This window comes from Dromiciops gliroides, chromosome 2, assembly GCF_019393635.1.
Source record: "Dromiciops gliroides isolate mDroGli1 chromosome 2, mDroGli1.pri, whole genome shotgun sequence".
NCBI classification, from domain to species: domain Eukaryota; kingdom Metazoa; phylum Chordata; class Mammalia; order Microbiotheria; family Microbiotheriidae; genus Dromiciops; species Dromiciops gliroides.
In genome coordinates this window covers 40,963,019-40,979,206 of record NC_057862.1, presented here as the reverse complement: position 1 = coordinate 40,979,206, position 16,188 = coordinate 40,963,019, and the positions used below count along the sequence as shown (strand labels likewise).

At 38.0% G+C, this 16,188-nt stretch overlaps 1 protein-coding gene across 6 annotated transcripts in view; it reads right to left on the bottom strand.

Moving 5' to 3' along the window:
• ZFAND4 (zinc finger AN1-type containing 4) overlaps positions 1–16,188 on the bottom strand; it is a 69,489-nt gene that overhangs the window by 35,131 nt on the left and 18,170 nt on the right. For 4 of the 6 annotated variants that reach the window (XR_006355067.1, XR_006355068.1, XM_043989804.1 and 1 more), the window contains 3 exons: positions 12,147–12,222; positions 10,781–10,848; positions 1,862–2,048 (listed from right to left, as the gene is read on the bottom strand). Coding sequence is in view for 4 of the 6 variants with exons in the window: in XM_043989804.1 (XP_043845739.1) it covers positions 1,862–2,048; positions 10,781–10,848; positions 12,147–12,222 (331 nt within the window). In the remaining 2 variants the exon portion in view is untranslated. Of the gene's footprint in view, positions 1–1,861; positions 2,049–8,893; positions 8,983–10,780; positions 10,849–12,146; positions 12,223–16,188 lie in introns of those variants that run through there. The other 2 variants (XM_043989807.1, XM_043989806.1) reach the window with 2 other exon arrangements.

Here is a 16,188-nt window from a genome sequence, read left to right as displayed (position 1 = left end):
CCCCATCCTGATGCAATTTTATCCATCTTTCAAGGTTGATCTCAAATATCATCTCCCTGAAACGTTCCCTGGCCACCCCAACTGGAAGCAATCCCTGCCTCCTAGTACCTCTCAGAGAACCTTCTTCATGTACTTCTGTGTATTTACCCTCTTTAAAAATTTTTTTTTTTTGCAGGGCAATTAAGTGACTCACCCAGGGTCACACAGCTAGTAGTGCCTGAGATTGTATTTGAACTCATGTCCTCCTGAATCTAGGGCTGGTGCTTTATCTACTGTGCCACCTAGCTGCCCCCAAAATGTTGCCTTTATTGGGGGGGCAGGGCAATGAGGGTTAAGTGACTTGCCCAGGGTCACACAGCTACTAAGTGTCAAGCATCTGAGTTTGTATTTGAACTCAGATCCTCCTGATTCTGGGGCTGGTGCTTTATCTACTGTGCCACCCAGCTGCCCCCTCTTTTTCATTTTTTAGCAACCTGTTTAACTATATGTTCTGCACTAACATGATACCTTCCACATTCTATATACTTCTTGTATACCCCATGACCACAATACATTCAGCCCAACTTTCTGCACACTTAAATACACAATGAAGATAACTGATGTTCATATTTATAACCCAGAAGCACAAGGTCCTCAAATCATGAAAGAAAGAAACAATTATGCTCCACATAGTGGAATCATTGAAGAAATAACATACACTAATTTTGGAAAGGCTTCAACAATCAGATTTGAAACTATAAGCTTGTCTAGTTTACCCTTGGAATTCTGCTTCTGCCAAATAACAAATGGATGACCTTGGCCAAAACATGTCAGCACTCTGGAACCATCTATAAAATGAGAAGCTTGGAGCAGATGACTAAGGTCCATTGTGACTCCCAAGCCTAGGAACTAGAGTTTATTTTATCATAATACCTAACCAAGATATAACTTTTCACAATTTGTTTTCCAAAGAGCTTTCTTTACAACAATCCTTTAAAGGAGGCAATGTATTATTCATTCTACTTTATGGTTAAGGAAATAGAGGCACAAAAAGATTAACTAATTTGCTTTTCATGACACAGAAAAGTGTTGGGGCTGGAATTTGAACCCAGGTCTTTCATTCCAAGGCTAGCCCTCTTTCCACAATACCACTGTGCTACCAATGTCATACTTCTTTGGGGTACTGAAGGTTTTTTATAGCAATCAACCTGTCACTTGGTACTTACTGAGCACATGTTGATCACAAGAGAGCAGCTTTTTAAAAAAAAAAAAAATTTTTAAGTGAGGCAATTGGGGTTAAGTGACTTGCCCAGGGTCACACAGCTACTAAGTGTTAAGTGTCTGAGGCCGGATTTGAACTCAGGTCCTCCTGACTCCAGGGCCAGTGCTCTATCCACTTCGCCACCTAGCCACCCCCAGAGAGCAGCTTTTAAGACATCGAAAAGGAAATCCCCTGTGAAGTATGCTGTACTTAGCTTTAATTGAATGTAGTTACGTGTCAGTGTAACATGCTCTGACCCAAAACATATCTGAATTATGTAAACGTGCAACCATTTCATAGTTTTTATAAAAGAGGGGCAAACGTGGAATCAAATTTCATAGCAATCCCCAGGTTTTCAAGCACCTTTTGGAGTCCACTGTAAACCTTCAGATGAAAGAGACCACTGGAAACACGAACATAATCTGAATGAGCAAGCTGATGGTATGTGTAGAATTTCTTAAGTAATTTTATCCCTTGGGCAAAAGTGAACAAAAATATCTATCCATATAATGAAATTACCTGGAAAAATCTCAGTAAATTTACAAGATTTATTGTATACTTAAAAGTTCTATCAACTTCCCCCTTTCTAAAGCAGGCAGAGGGAGCCATGCCCATTTTTACCTTAAGGATTCAGATAATGGTGTTAAAGTGCCATCTCCCCTATCTACTACACGGAAGAAATTCAACTGATCTCCTTCTCGGTACACCAAAAAGGTGACTTGTTTGTTGCATGAGGCCTTCTCCCAGACCTCATCACGACTGGAGTCCATGTATTCAGCCATTTCCCTAAGAGGGTCTTCCATTGGAACTACAAGGGGAAAAAAGAATGATAAACAGGCTCTCAATTTCTCTTTGGTTTAAAGCATCTCAATACACTCAGGAGACCTAATAAGAAGCTCTATTGGAATAAGGACTTTTTGTACTGATTACAAATGGTCATCCTTTTCTCTAAGCAAGTTTATGGCATCTGGGGCCATAATTCAATATTCTCTGCATTCCATCAATTAAAAAGACAAAGTTATATTTTCTGGTTCTCAGGTTCCGTTGGTGGCATCTTCAGACACAACAGGTTTCATTACGCTAATGCAGTACCTATTACAGAGTGCCTGATAGATCAGTACAGATGATAATTTTCATAATCATCTTGCTCCTTCTGTCACTGTCACTGGAATTAACCCCAGGCAGCAAAAACCAACATGTAGTATATACCATGTTCTGTTCATTATGCCAGGATCCAGATGTATGGAATCAGAAGCAGCAAGGAATCCACAACTTTGGCTTACTTTCTTAGAGAGCCCAGCAGAAAGTTATGCAAATGAGAAGATGCATTAATCACATGAGGGTACTGGTTTAATGCTATTGAAGCCGAAATGTAGTAATTAGTCAATACTCTAGTTCTTCAAAGTATTTTTAGAGAGTACACAATGTCCTGGTAAGCAGTAACTATAAAGTCTTAGGCCTCATGAGGCAGAACAGAGATTGGGGGCGGGGCAGGGAACTTGGCTACCACAAGTCGTATGTACATAGGGATCTTAATCGGGGTTTGGTTTTGGTTCAGGGCAATCCTAGAGACCTTCTCAACACCAAAGCAACCAAAGGGAATCTGTTTCCAAAGTCTTCAGCCACTGGAGCTTTCAAGCTGGTTAAGAGAAGTCGTAGGTTGTCCTGTCCTTCCTAAGTCTTATAACAGATTATTTTTTATGAATTTGATAACGTCTAAAAGCTAGACTTGCAGTAGAACAGGGGAGAGCTTTTGTTTATAGCCTGAGGCCTTCCCAGTTTACCAGGTCTGGGATTTTATGTGAAAAACTTAGATCAGAAAGATGTTCCCCCATAGCACAGCACTACCATGGATATTCTGTGCATCATGCAAAAAAACCAGTGTTAGAACCCTGACTCTCATGCTGTGGAGGAAAGTGGTCAATGCCTAAATTTCACCCACATGGCACTGATTTCATTTCAAAAGAATCAACATAATTTCCAAAGATGTTGCTGTGCTCTACTCTCTAATTCTAACTTCAGAAGTATAATTCTCATACATGAGCATGGGGATTAATGAACACGCTACAATCTGACACCACCAGCCTCCTTTTGGAAGCTGCTTCCCCAGTCTTAATAAGGACATAAGACAAATGGATCTCATGTATTACAATACGGCAATAGGCAATAGCACCCCGCGCCCCCCCCCCCCCCCCCCCCGCAAAGGCACACAGCTTCCTAACAAGGGAAGGGGTCAGTAGGATTCATGCCAGGGTGAATAAATTCTGGTTATTCACTGGAGGGACATTATGATTTCCTAGATATTCGATTCTTTTGAGAACTCATTATGAACGTCAGCACCAAGGAGATGTCATTATCTTTGCTAGCTATCATCATCTTCTACCTGGAAGCCATGCCAGTAAGATGTGCAGTGCTGACCAAATCTTTACAGAAGGTTGCATAAGGCTGTGATCAATATCACAAAGGCTGTATGAAAGGAGATATGTGTGTGTTTCAGGAATGTTGAATTTCCAGGACCTGGACAGCAACCCTAATAGGACTGACTGACTAGGACCATGGATAATAGTTATTGTCATGAGTCTAGTTTACATGTAGTTCTACCTGGTAGCCCATTTATATAAAAATCAAATTTTGGCAAGAGGATTTTATACTTTGAAAAATCTAATAATAAAATAAATCCATTAAATTCTTAAGCAAATAGGACAGCTAGATGGTGCAATGGATAGAGCACTAGCCCTAGAGTCAGGAGGACCTGAGTTCAAATTCGATCTCAGAAACTTGACACTAGCTGTGTGACCCTGGGCAAGTCACTTAACCCCAATTCCTTCTAAAAAAAATGAAACAAAGCAACAACAATAACAACAAAAAATATGTAAGCAAATAGATTTTGAGACATCTTCTTCAACTTTCTGAAGGAGCTGTAACGATTGGAATAACGCCACCTGCTGGATACTTACTGTAGAAGAGTTCTGCCCATGAAGCGAAGGTCTTTGAGGGCAAGACCAGGAGTATTTTCTTTGGCATCAGGAAGTGACGCGGACTAGTGGGAGGGGGAAGGAAGAGACTGGCGCTCAGTCTGGGGCTTTTTCCTTTGGACTCTGGTGGAGAGCGGAGCTAGAAATGTGCTCTCCCTTTAATAGATAGGAATCTAGGCCTTTTTCTCTCTCTTTACCAAATTCTTATTCTCCTTAATAAATGCTTAAAAGTTTAACTCTTGCTAAAGCTTATAATTTATTGGCGACCACTCATTAGATATTTTAGACAGACTAGCTAGAATTTTAGCCCTTAACAGATGGCTGACCACGAAGAGGAAAGCTGAACCTCACTTCTGATCTTTCGGTTGGGTAAGAAATTTCCCCTATCCTAACCCTTTAAATCTGAAGTACTACTGAATTGCCAGGTGTTTTCCCTTTAATTTTTTTTCGAATGGACCTTTTAAACTCCCTAATTACCCTATTTTTGATTTTAGTCTGTTTAACCAGACAAATGGGAGATAAGATCATGTTAATGCTTTGTTTTTGTGGATTTTCTATTTTTCTTTTTATTTTTGTTAAAAGAGCCAGCAACTTACTCACACAAGGAAATATCTCTCCCTCTCCCAACCATGCTTTTTCAGAGAAACCTGAAGAGATTCCCGCAGCTTTTCCCAGTTCTAACCGTAATTGTTGCTTTAATTTTGCATGCCTGGAGGCAATGACCCACCCTCTAGAAGCTTTTAATCCCCTAGCACCTGGAGGCAAAGTGGGGGAAGAGGAATCCAGGCCTGAGTTCAAAATCAAGTCTGATTCAAATTGTGCTGGTCCCTCCCCTCCTCTCCAGACCCCACCCTCTACTCCTCCCATGGCCAAGCCCATTGCTTCCCCTGCCTGGGAAGTCCAGAGATCTAATGCTCATGCGCAACTTTCTCTAACTACATTTGCAGTTTCAGGCTCAGCCCTTCCCCAGCCTGGCTGTGCTTTTGAGACAATCTTAGAAAACTCTTTAAATTCCAGATATGCTCGTTTTGCTCATAATTTTGCTAACCTGCTTTTGTCTTTAATTAGTAATCTTATAAAGCATTTGTATGGTGAAAAGACTGACAGACAATATAGAGGGGTTAAAGAAGAAAAACTTAAGCTGAATAAGAATGACAACCATCAACATAGTTCAAGACTCTGCTTCTTTTGCCATGGAAGGGTATATATATTTTACAGAAATGTAGAAGTAAGCAGCAAGGTATTGATATGAGTATTGGGGATTTTAGATATCGGAATCAAAGGTGTTCTGAATTCACTCAGAGTATTAATATCAGTTCAGAGGTTACATAGGATTTCTATGCTATTACATATACATTTTGAAATTAATGGTATGGGTCTATTTTCATAGAGATTTTCATGCTTTTGAGATTGTGTTTTATATTTAGTTTTTAAAACAAGGAGAATATTTGTAAAAGCTTTTTATAGTCATGTGATCAAGTTTATATTTTATAATACTCTTATTAATATTAAGTTCACATTCATTTAGACTTCCTTAGTTTGAATTTCATTGTCTTTTATTGTTCCATGTGTATTTTCTTCTATTCATTTGTCTATCTAATTTTGAAACATTGCAAGATGGTTTTGATTTTATTATACAATGTTAATTCTAGGAGTATTGTGCTCCCATATTCTGAGTTGTTTGTTTTTGTTATTTTTTCTCAACTGATTATTTGATCAAACTCTTTAAAGCATTTCCCTGGCAAATTGGTTGCCATGGCAAGTGTAAATTGATTCTAGAAGTATTATTTTTGATAAGCATATTCCCCCCCCCAAAAAAAAGAGGGGAACATTTGTAAAAGTTTTCTATTTTCAAAAAAAAAAGTTCTTTGAGATTCTGTTGTGCTTTAACTTGTATTTAAATATGTTCTGATTTTTCACAAAAGTAATTGTATACTAAGTAAAAAAAAAGATATTATTTGAAATTGTTGCATAACTATATATTGTGTTCTGAGTCAAGATGTATTCACATTTTTTGCAATCATTTATTATCCTCAATTTTAAATCCATATGAGATTTTAAATTATGGGAATTTATCATTTAAGACATTAATTGCCATTATTCTGAGTTATCAGATGCCAGTTGGCCAAGGTGCCATCCAATCACAAGAGGAATACATGCAAGAGCAGACACTGAACTGTCACATGAGGGGAGACATGCATGAAGTCAAGGTATGGCTGAGAGAACGGCTTTTGACTATTGTTGAGGTTGGATTCTCTTGGTTTAATATTTTATTTTATTTTTCCCCACAATATTGTACAGATGGCTGGAAGTATTCATCCCACCCATCTCACTTCTACACCTGGCTTCTATGCTCCCTCCTATATGCCTGATGCCATGGACATCTCAATCCCATGCATCTGATTAAGTCTGACTCAGTTTCTTCCAATATGTTCGGTGGCATGGACATATATTCCATCCACCTATTTTAAGCCTGGCATACTGTATGGGCAGTACATATTGCTCAAGTGTGGGAATGCTCATATCCCATCATTTCTCTGTTCTTTTATGGTAACCCCCATAATTATCTCAGGTGTCACGATAAATACAGTGTTGAATTTGGCCTTGACACCTGTTACCAATTATATTAGATTTTTTAATTTCTCATAATGGCATGAGGATAATTAGGCAGATGATGCAAAAAGTGATGAAACAAAGATAAAAAATTATTTTTAAAAATTAATATCGCAGCAATTGTCTTCTCAATTACTCTCCATAAGGGGGGACTATAATAATAATGTAATTTTAAAGAATGGTTCAATTTTTGTTTTATTGTATGTTTCACGTGTTAACAACTAAGATTCTGAATTCCCTTAGACATGTTTTTGAAAACTTTCATTGTTTGATTTGATTATTGACAAAGCTATTTTAAAGTTGTGTTAAGCTCAATTTTGTAGGAAATTTCCTGGCTGATTACCAGCATCCACACATCAACCCCTGAAAAGACTTCCATTCCACGACTACACCTAGAGGACATCTGAGAAAAGACTTTCAGAGACTTTAAATGAACAGTTTTGATTTGTTCTTTTTGTTGGTTTTTTTTCTCTTTCTGTTATAATATACACCATCTGTAACATGTATTCTCTGCAGAGGCCCTCCCTTTGCAAGACTAATGTCAAAGCGTCGGTTCATGAGGACAAAAAAAATCGCCCCTCTGGACAAAACTTTCCTCTCTTCCTTTTCTATATTGTTGTTCACATATTATTAGTTAGCAATAGTTATTATATTCTTTTTACTGTTCCGTCAAGGAAACATTTTGTTTCTTGAGGAACAACAGGGGGGACTGTAACGATTGGAATAACGCCACCTGCTGGATACTTACTGTAGAAGAGTTCTGCCCATGAAGCGAAGGTCTTTGAGGGCAAGACCAGGAGTATTTTCTTTGGCATCAGGAAGTGACGCGGACTAGTGGGAGGGGGAAGGAAGAGACTGGCGCTCAGTCTGGGGCTTTTTCCTTTGGACTCTGGTGGAGAGCGGAGCTAGAAATGTGCTCTCCCTTTAATAGATAGGAATCTAGGCCTTTTTCTCTCTCTTTACCAAATTCTTATTCTCCTTAATAAATGCTTAAAAGTTTAACTCTTGCTAAAGCTTATAATTTATTGGCGACCACTCATTAGATATTTTAGACAGACTAGCTAGAATTTTAGCCCTTAACAGAGCCCATGTGCCTTATGGGCACAAGGACAGGGGTGGGGAACCCCATCAAATACAACATACACATAACAACTAAACCTTTTTTTTCTTTTTTTTTGGTGAGGCAATTGGGGTTAAGTGACTTGCCCAGAGTCACACAGCTAGTAAGTGTTAAGTATCTGAGGTTGGATTTGAATTCAGGTCCTCCTGAATCCAGGGTTAGTGCTCTATCCACCATGCCACCCAGCTGCCCCGACAACTAAACCTTAACAGAGAAAATAATTATTTTAAGAAATTCAAGTGTCTAGATTCAGCATTACCTTTGGATAATAACTAACAGGATGAATTTTTGGTTGCAATCTTTCAAATGTATAGTAACTAAAGAGATAATTATCTTTTTTCTGTGTGTGGGGCAATTGGGGTTAAGTGACTTGCCCAGGGTCACACAGCTAGTTAAATGTCTGAGGTCTTTTAAAGATACTACATGTATTTCTGAGTTGGTATGGATTCCACATATTCATTTATTGCTCAAATGCAAAAATTATTTGTGTTTGTTACAAGGGTGGTTTTTACTGGGGTAGACACAGAAGGAAACAATCATAATGTGAAAGGCATAAAGCATGAATAAAGATTTTAAAAAACATCTTATTTGGATATATGCCTCATGCCAATCTTTCAAGAGTATAATCATTTCATTGGGACAAAAGCAAACAAAACAAACACACACCACAATTCTCCCCCTAACCCTGCCTCCTTTGGCATATCTGGCAGAAGCCTCTCTATACTTTGTTAAGCAATAATCAATCCTAGTACAACAGAGACTGTGGTCCACTGACCTGCCATCCCAGAATCTGGGGTCACCTATCCTCTGTAATGAGCCACTAGAGGTAGAACTTTAGAGGTTAGCAATTCTTCAGGGCTTTCTAATTCTATTGTTGGATACTGGCTCCACCAAAGCAAGTCATCACTGGTCTTGCAGAGTTGCTGTGACTGAAAAATTCCTCACCTTGTAGCCAACCTGTTGCTGAGCCTCTTCAAACATGGCCAGGCTGGTGCTCAGATAACAGACAGACAGCTTTTCCAGCTTGGTAGGACCTGCCAAATAGGAAGTCCAATGGCTCAGACTTCCAGAACCCAGGTTCACCTCCAGGCACAAGGAGGCACTTTAATGGAAGTAGCAATGTGTACAGGAAATGAAATCTTAAGTGTATACTTAAGCAGAAATCAAGTTTTGGGGGAAAATATTTCCTGCCAACTGGCCTAAGTTCAAAATGAAAATTATTGAAGAAGACTCTTTAAGATAATGAGTGAAATATTACAGAACAATTTTAGCCACAAATGGAATTAAAAGAAGAGAAATACACATATATACAAACCAAAGATGAATTCAAGGCTAAAAATGGTATTTCTTTACTGTAATCTTTTACTGGTATAAAAATTGGTGATTATCAAGGAGAATTACTGTATCTATATACAATTTTCATACTCCCAGCCAGGTTTCCAATAAAGTATGGTTGGACTAAACTCCGATACAATTTATGTGGGAGATTCAAGTTTTTGCTAAAATCACAGAAAACATTCCATATGAAGAATCTTTGCTTTTATCCTTAATTAAGTCACAGGAAGCCGTACAGAATATGCGTAACCGTCTGAGGCTTTAAAAAGTACTTTCTGTTCTTGCATTATTACAGGGTAATAATTCTGTCCACAGGATAAGAGATTGAGAGCTGGAAAGAACCTGGAAGTTAACCAGTATAAATCCCTCATTTTAAAAATAATGGAATTGAAGGCAAGAGATGATAAGTCGACAAGCATTTATTAAGTCTTTACTCTGTGTTGGGCATTGTGCTGAGTGTTGTAAATACAAAAAAGACAAAAGCCAGTCAAAGGCAAAAACCTGATCTTAAGAAGCTTATAGACTGAGGTGTGGAGAGTGGGGGAGGGGAGACAAAAATGCAAACAAGTATGTATAAATAAGATCTATAAGAAGGAAAGGAGCAAGCATTTATTAAGTACCTACTACGTGCTAGGTACTGTGCCAATTACTTTACAGTTGTGATCTCATTTGATTCTGACAATGATCTTGGGAGGCAGGTGCTAGCTACTATTATCTCCATTTTATAGTTGGGGATGAGGGAAACAAAAGGTAAATGACTGATCCAGGGGGTCACACAACAAGTAAATGTCTAAAGAGAGAACTCAGGGAGCGGCTATTTGTATGTATGTATGATGTATATATGCATATATGTGTATGTGTATATATAAATAAAAAGAACACATATATGTGTGTATATATACATATATATATATGTAATGTGTGTATATACACATCCATACATCCATACAGACATATAAATACATAAAATAATGTGTATATGCACACTGGAAAATTGTAGCTAATCTCTTTCCTAACTTCTACCTGACCTTTCCAACCTCTTCTTTGGAATCTTCAACTAAGTGTGCCATATATGATGTCTTGTTAAAACAGCTTGTCTAAAACACAACTAATTCTCTTCCCTCCCCCAACCTCCCATTTTTCTAAATTATCTATTACAATCAAGGGTCTGTCATAAGAAAGGGGAATGAGACATGTTCTGCTTCACCCCAGAGGTCAGACCTAGGACTAATGGGTGGAAGAAACAAAGAGGCAGATTTAAGCATCATGCCCAAAGTGAGGTGGGGTACCTTGGGAATCAGTCTGCCCCCTCACTAGAACTCTTCAAGAAAAATTTTTAAAGAACTGGATGGTCACTGATAGAACATGTCCCAGGGGGAATCTTGTTCACGTGCAAGTTAGACTAGAAAGATTTTGAGATCATGTCCAAGCTGAAATTCTGTAAAAACTAAACATTTTAAAAATTTCTATTCAAATTGTTTCACTTTATGTGCCTACCTCTTCTAGTATTTATTGGCCCACCACGCATAGCTAATACCAGTTTCAAGGTACAACCTTCTGAAATGCTGTGGATAAAAAACATAAGAACATATCACCAAAATGTATTTAATGCTCAAAATACACATAATATCATGCTGGTTGGCTGGACCTATCTTCAAGAAATTTGGATCAATATGTCTCAAGGTAGAAAAATAAAAGGATATATATTCAACTGCTTGAACATCAAAACTCAAATATAATTTTTATTAAGTCTTAAGTATTTATTTGACCTGGACCTGGGATTTCATGTGGCACAGGGAACTCCTGGTGAGGAAGCTCCCTCTATCAATGCAAGTCAGTCAGTACCTGCACTGCAACTTAAGACTCTTAAAGAGCAGGCTGGGAGACTAAAAGGTTGGGGGACAGATGAGGCCGGAGACACAGCTAGCATATGTAAGGGACAGGCCCTGAACCCCAGCCTTCCTGACTGCTATGCAGACTTTTATGTATGTGATTATTTCCCAATTGTTAGTGCTTCAGCAGAGAGAACTGCAATGAGAATCTTCTTTGAAACTGCATTAAGTGCTGAAGACCCAAAGGTTTTATGGAAGTTACATCATCCTTTGACCATAACAAAAGGGAAATAATTTGGCTACCTATGGGCAGGAAGTCATTACAGACAAGTGTCTAGAAAATAAACAGATCACAGATTTAGAGGTGGAAGAGACCTCATACATGATCCATTCCAATCCATTCACTCTACAGATAAGGAAACTTAGAGGGAATGCATGGTTTTAAAGGAAGGATGAGATGGCAAAGAGAGTGGCCAAACAGTTTTATAAGAGTGAAATGCAAATAACTGCACATATATAACCTCTATCATATTGTTTGTTGTTTTAGGGATGGGCAGGGGGAAAAACTGTGAAATAAAAATTTTAATGAATGTTAAAAATTGTCTTTTCATGTAATTGGAAAAAATAAAATACCATTAAAAAAAGTAAAATGAAAAGACTGAACAGAGGAGTAAAAGAAGATGTATTTCAAGTAAAGGACTTGAATCTTAGGGTGAGAAATGTGGATCTAATGCCTAGAAGAGTTGTGACTCTCTGTAAAAAGGCAGGGGGAAGGGGAGAGGGAGGATGATTAAAGCAGTAGGAAGAAAAAGCAAACTAGAATTAGTGTGATTATTCTTTTGTTTCCTGGGCAATGTGGGTTAAGTGACATGCCCAGGGTCACACAGCTAGTAAGTCAAGTGTCTGAGGTCGGATTTGAACTCAGGTCCTCCTGACTCCAGGGCCAGTGCTCTATCCACTGCACCACCTAGCTGCCCCCCACTGTGATTACTCTTTAAAACCATCAGAATTTTTAAAAAATGTGTACTCACTTGTAATCATTCAAGCAATAATCATCTTCAAGCTCCATGTTATTCCAAATTAAATGTTGCTGACAGATAGGAATGCCTTAAAAGGAGGAGAGAAGCCCCAATAGGTTACAAAGAATCCAACAGCATTTCCAAAACAGCAGGAGAAAAAGCAATTTTTTAACATTATGGGCAACATTTTAAACAATGCTTTATATTTTCTTAAAAAAAAAAACCCACTAACTTTCATACTGCCTACCTCTTTTATGTGTAGGCGTTATAGAAACACCCCCTTGTCCAGTTCTGAAAAACTAGATTGCCAACCTTCAAATCATGTGCAAACAGACAAAGCGTTCTCTGATCTCTCCCACAATAACAAATACAAGGTGTACAAAGCATTTTCCTCACAACAATACTGAGGGACAGGTAATACATGTAGTCTGCTCTGTACTTCACAGATGAGGAAGCTGGTTCAAAAAGATTCATGACCTGATACTCATGGGGCAAAAGGTCACTAAAGATAGTTGGGGGGAACTCAAGATCAAGTTTTCTGACTTCAAGTTCAGAATTCTTCTACTCCTCTAAGAAAGCACCTGCATTTAGCTATTTCAGCTACTGAGAGGCCTTTTGGGCTTAAAGATTTTTAGCTTATGTGCCAGATGTTTGAGGTTATGGAATTCTAACCTCTGGATAAGTAGGGATGTTATTATATTGTTTTTTTTCTTTTGTTTTTTATTCTATATCAAAATTAATTTGGATCAAAGGTGCACAAAGTTAACCAGTTAGAACCAATGTTAACTAACATTTTGTGAAACTACTTAATAGGAAAAAAAACCTGATAAAAATATTCTCAAATTTCAACTTGAATCAGCCTAATACTTCATTTGGTTTATGTCTCAGTATTCAGGGTCTATGGGACTACCTTATACTTATTTTTTATCTATTTATCTATTTTTTTATTTTTTAAAAGATTTTTTTGTTTGCTTATTTATGTATTTATGTATGTATTTATGTATTTATTTATTTTTTAGTGAGGCATTTGGGGTTAAGTGACTTGCCCAGGGTCACACAGCTAGTAAATGTTAAGTGTCTGAGGCCGGATTTGAACTCAGGTACTTCTGACTCCAGGGCTGGTGCTCTATCCACAGAGCCAACTAGCTGCCCCTACCTTATACTTATATATAAATGTGGGACTATATTGCTTGGAGTTCCACTTATCAGCTGTAGGATTGCTGAACAGGTAAGTTACAAGAAAATCCAAGATCTAATCCATTGTTTGCTAAATAAATTCTGTAGCAGTAAAATTCTATTATGTTTCTAACTCCAACCCGAACAATTATAAGGAATCAAAACCAGTTTATTAGCAGAGAAAAGCTCATTTCTCATTACTTACACATTTATTATCTGGGAAAAGAGAGACAATGGATAAAAGGCATTATTAATTACCCACCTATTACTTGATCTGTTGAACTGGGACAAATGTGTATTTTAAAAACTTTTTGTTGTTGTTCAGACCTATGATTTCATCGGTGTCGAGAAATCACAAAGCAGATCACCAACTGTTCTGCAACTTCTAGAAGTCTTAACACAGCTACCCAAGTCATCCAGTGATTTCCTCACTGTTATAGAGCTAGCAGATAACAGGAGCAGGATCTGAAATGGATCACCCCTGGCTATGGAAGTTGCCCTCTCCTTAGAAGTCTTCAAGCAGAGACTGAATGAATAGTAGTGACCAGGCTGATTAAGTTATACTTTTCACAGTGACTTAAAATTCAATGGCAAGGGGCAGCTAGGTGGCGTGATAGAGCACTGGCCCTGGAGTCAGGAGGACCTGAGTTCAAATTCGACCTCAGCTACTTGACACTTACTAGCTGTGTGACCCTGGGCAAGTCACTTAACCCCAATTGCCCCCCACACACACACACACAAAAGAAAGAAAGAAAGAAAAGAAAAGAAAAGAAAAGAAAGAAAATTCAATGGCAGATGAGGCTCCTTCCTATTCAAAAATGCCTGATTCTATGAGGGTAGTGCAAGTATCACCCTCATTTTTTACAAATGAGAAAATAAGTTTAGCAATTGATCAATCTATAAAACCATGTGAGGTTACAAGTATAATAAGGAAAATGGAATCATCTCTTTATTCTCCCTTCTCATGCAATCAGTTGCCAAGTCTGTAACACTTTCCATCTGTCACCTTTCTTGCCACTCACACTGCTCCCACCTGAGGCCAGGGCCCTCCATCAACTCTTGCCTAACAGATTTCAGTGGCTTCCTAATTAATTTTCTCCACTCTATTCTTTACACAACCACCCCACTAACATCTCTAAAGGACAGGTTTGATCTTGTCACTCCCTGTTTAAGGATACGATACAAACTCCTCAGTCTGGCTTTCAAAGCTCTTCTCCAGACTCTCTTCATATTTTCCACATATTAGTCCTTGGTAATGGTCACCTTTACTGTTCCTCACAGAGGAGATGCCATTCATTGCCCAACTCTGTGCCACGTTCTCCTGTCTTTGCCTCACAGTGGCCCTCATTGTTAGCGCACCTCACATGCTGCCTGCTTCCCACGAGAAGACTGATCAGCCTCCGTTCACTACGTTATCCTGTATGTATTTCGCACTTAATTTTTCCATGCACTTGCTGTTTCTTTCCAAGAAACTAAAAATTCACTGAGGATATGTTTTGTTCTCCCAGAGTTTATGTTAGATGCTTGATGCTCATTTAGTTGAATTGTACCTGATTCTTCCTGACTGAGGCAGACCCTCATTCTACCATGCTAGTGGTCACCAAACCTTTTTGATCAAAATCCCCTAACAGTAAAAAATATTTGAGTATCACCAATACAAGTATGTTTATTCATTAATTGCACAATATACTATATTTATGATGCACTGTCATGTTCATTACAAAACACACAAAAATTTTTAAAGGCTGAGATAAAGATGAAATAAACAAGTTTCAAAAAGCATTTCTCATTTTGTTTACTAATGGTACAAAACACCTTTTTTGCTCTCAGAATTATTCAACTATAACTAAATGATATTTTGGTGAGAGCAATGCAATTTGATCATCTTGACTATTTTTAAAAATCTTGGCTGATCAGCTTGTCAAATAACAATTTAAAGGTGTGTGTTTGGGAGGGGGGGTGGTCTAAGCTCACTCTATTTCAATTCTTCATTTTAATGGCTATTATAATGAAAAAGATACTCTGCCAAAAGACACATTGCTCCAAGTGGGAGAACTGCACTGCTGGCTACATTTAATTACTGAATCATAACTCTCATTTCTCAATACCATCCACAGATTAGGTAAAGGTTTATATTGAAATGTGACTAGTAAATTTCCATTTTCCTTTATGACGACTTGTGTTCTTGAAAACTAAATGCAAGGCATTACATGTTTATATTTTTAAACAAATGTGTTCAAAACACCCTGAAACTCTGGGAAAAAAATTTAAATGGTGGTCAAAGCATTCTGTTTCAAAGTTGTGAAAGTGTACAAATGTGATACTCTTACATCATTGTTGGCAACAAAAACGTGGACATTGAATGCCTTGATAATTATGGTTTCATATGATCACAAATTAATAGCTCATAACACAACATATACTAGGATGGATTTATCACTAGATATACTGGATGTAAATCCATATTTCAAGCAATGTTCTAGGTAGTTTTGACTCATCAGCTCAGATTAGATCATTGGGGTTTTTTAGCCACATAACTGCACTAGGAATAGACTATCAGCTCTGTCTTTTTTTTTTCATGGTTGCTTATGCTTGCCTTATTAGTCAGTCAGTTGATAAACATTTATTAAGCATCTCTTATGTACCAGGTACTGTGCTAAGTGCTGGGGATACAAAGACAAGCTAAAGACAGTCTCTTTGCCCCCAAGGAGCTCGCATTTTAATGAAGGAAACAATAAGCAAACAACTATGTACAAACAAGCTATGGACGAGATAAACTACAGTCAATAGAGGGAAGGGACTAGTGTTATGAGGGATCAGGGAAGCTGCCCATAGAAGGTGAGATTTCAGCTGGGGCTTGAAGGAAACCAGAAGGCAG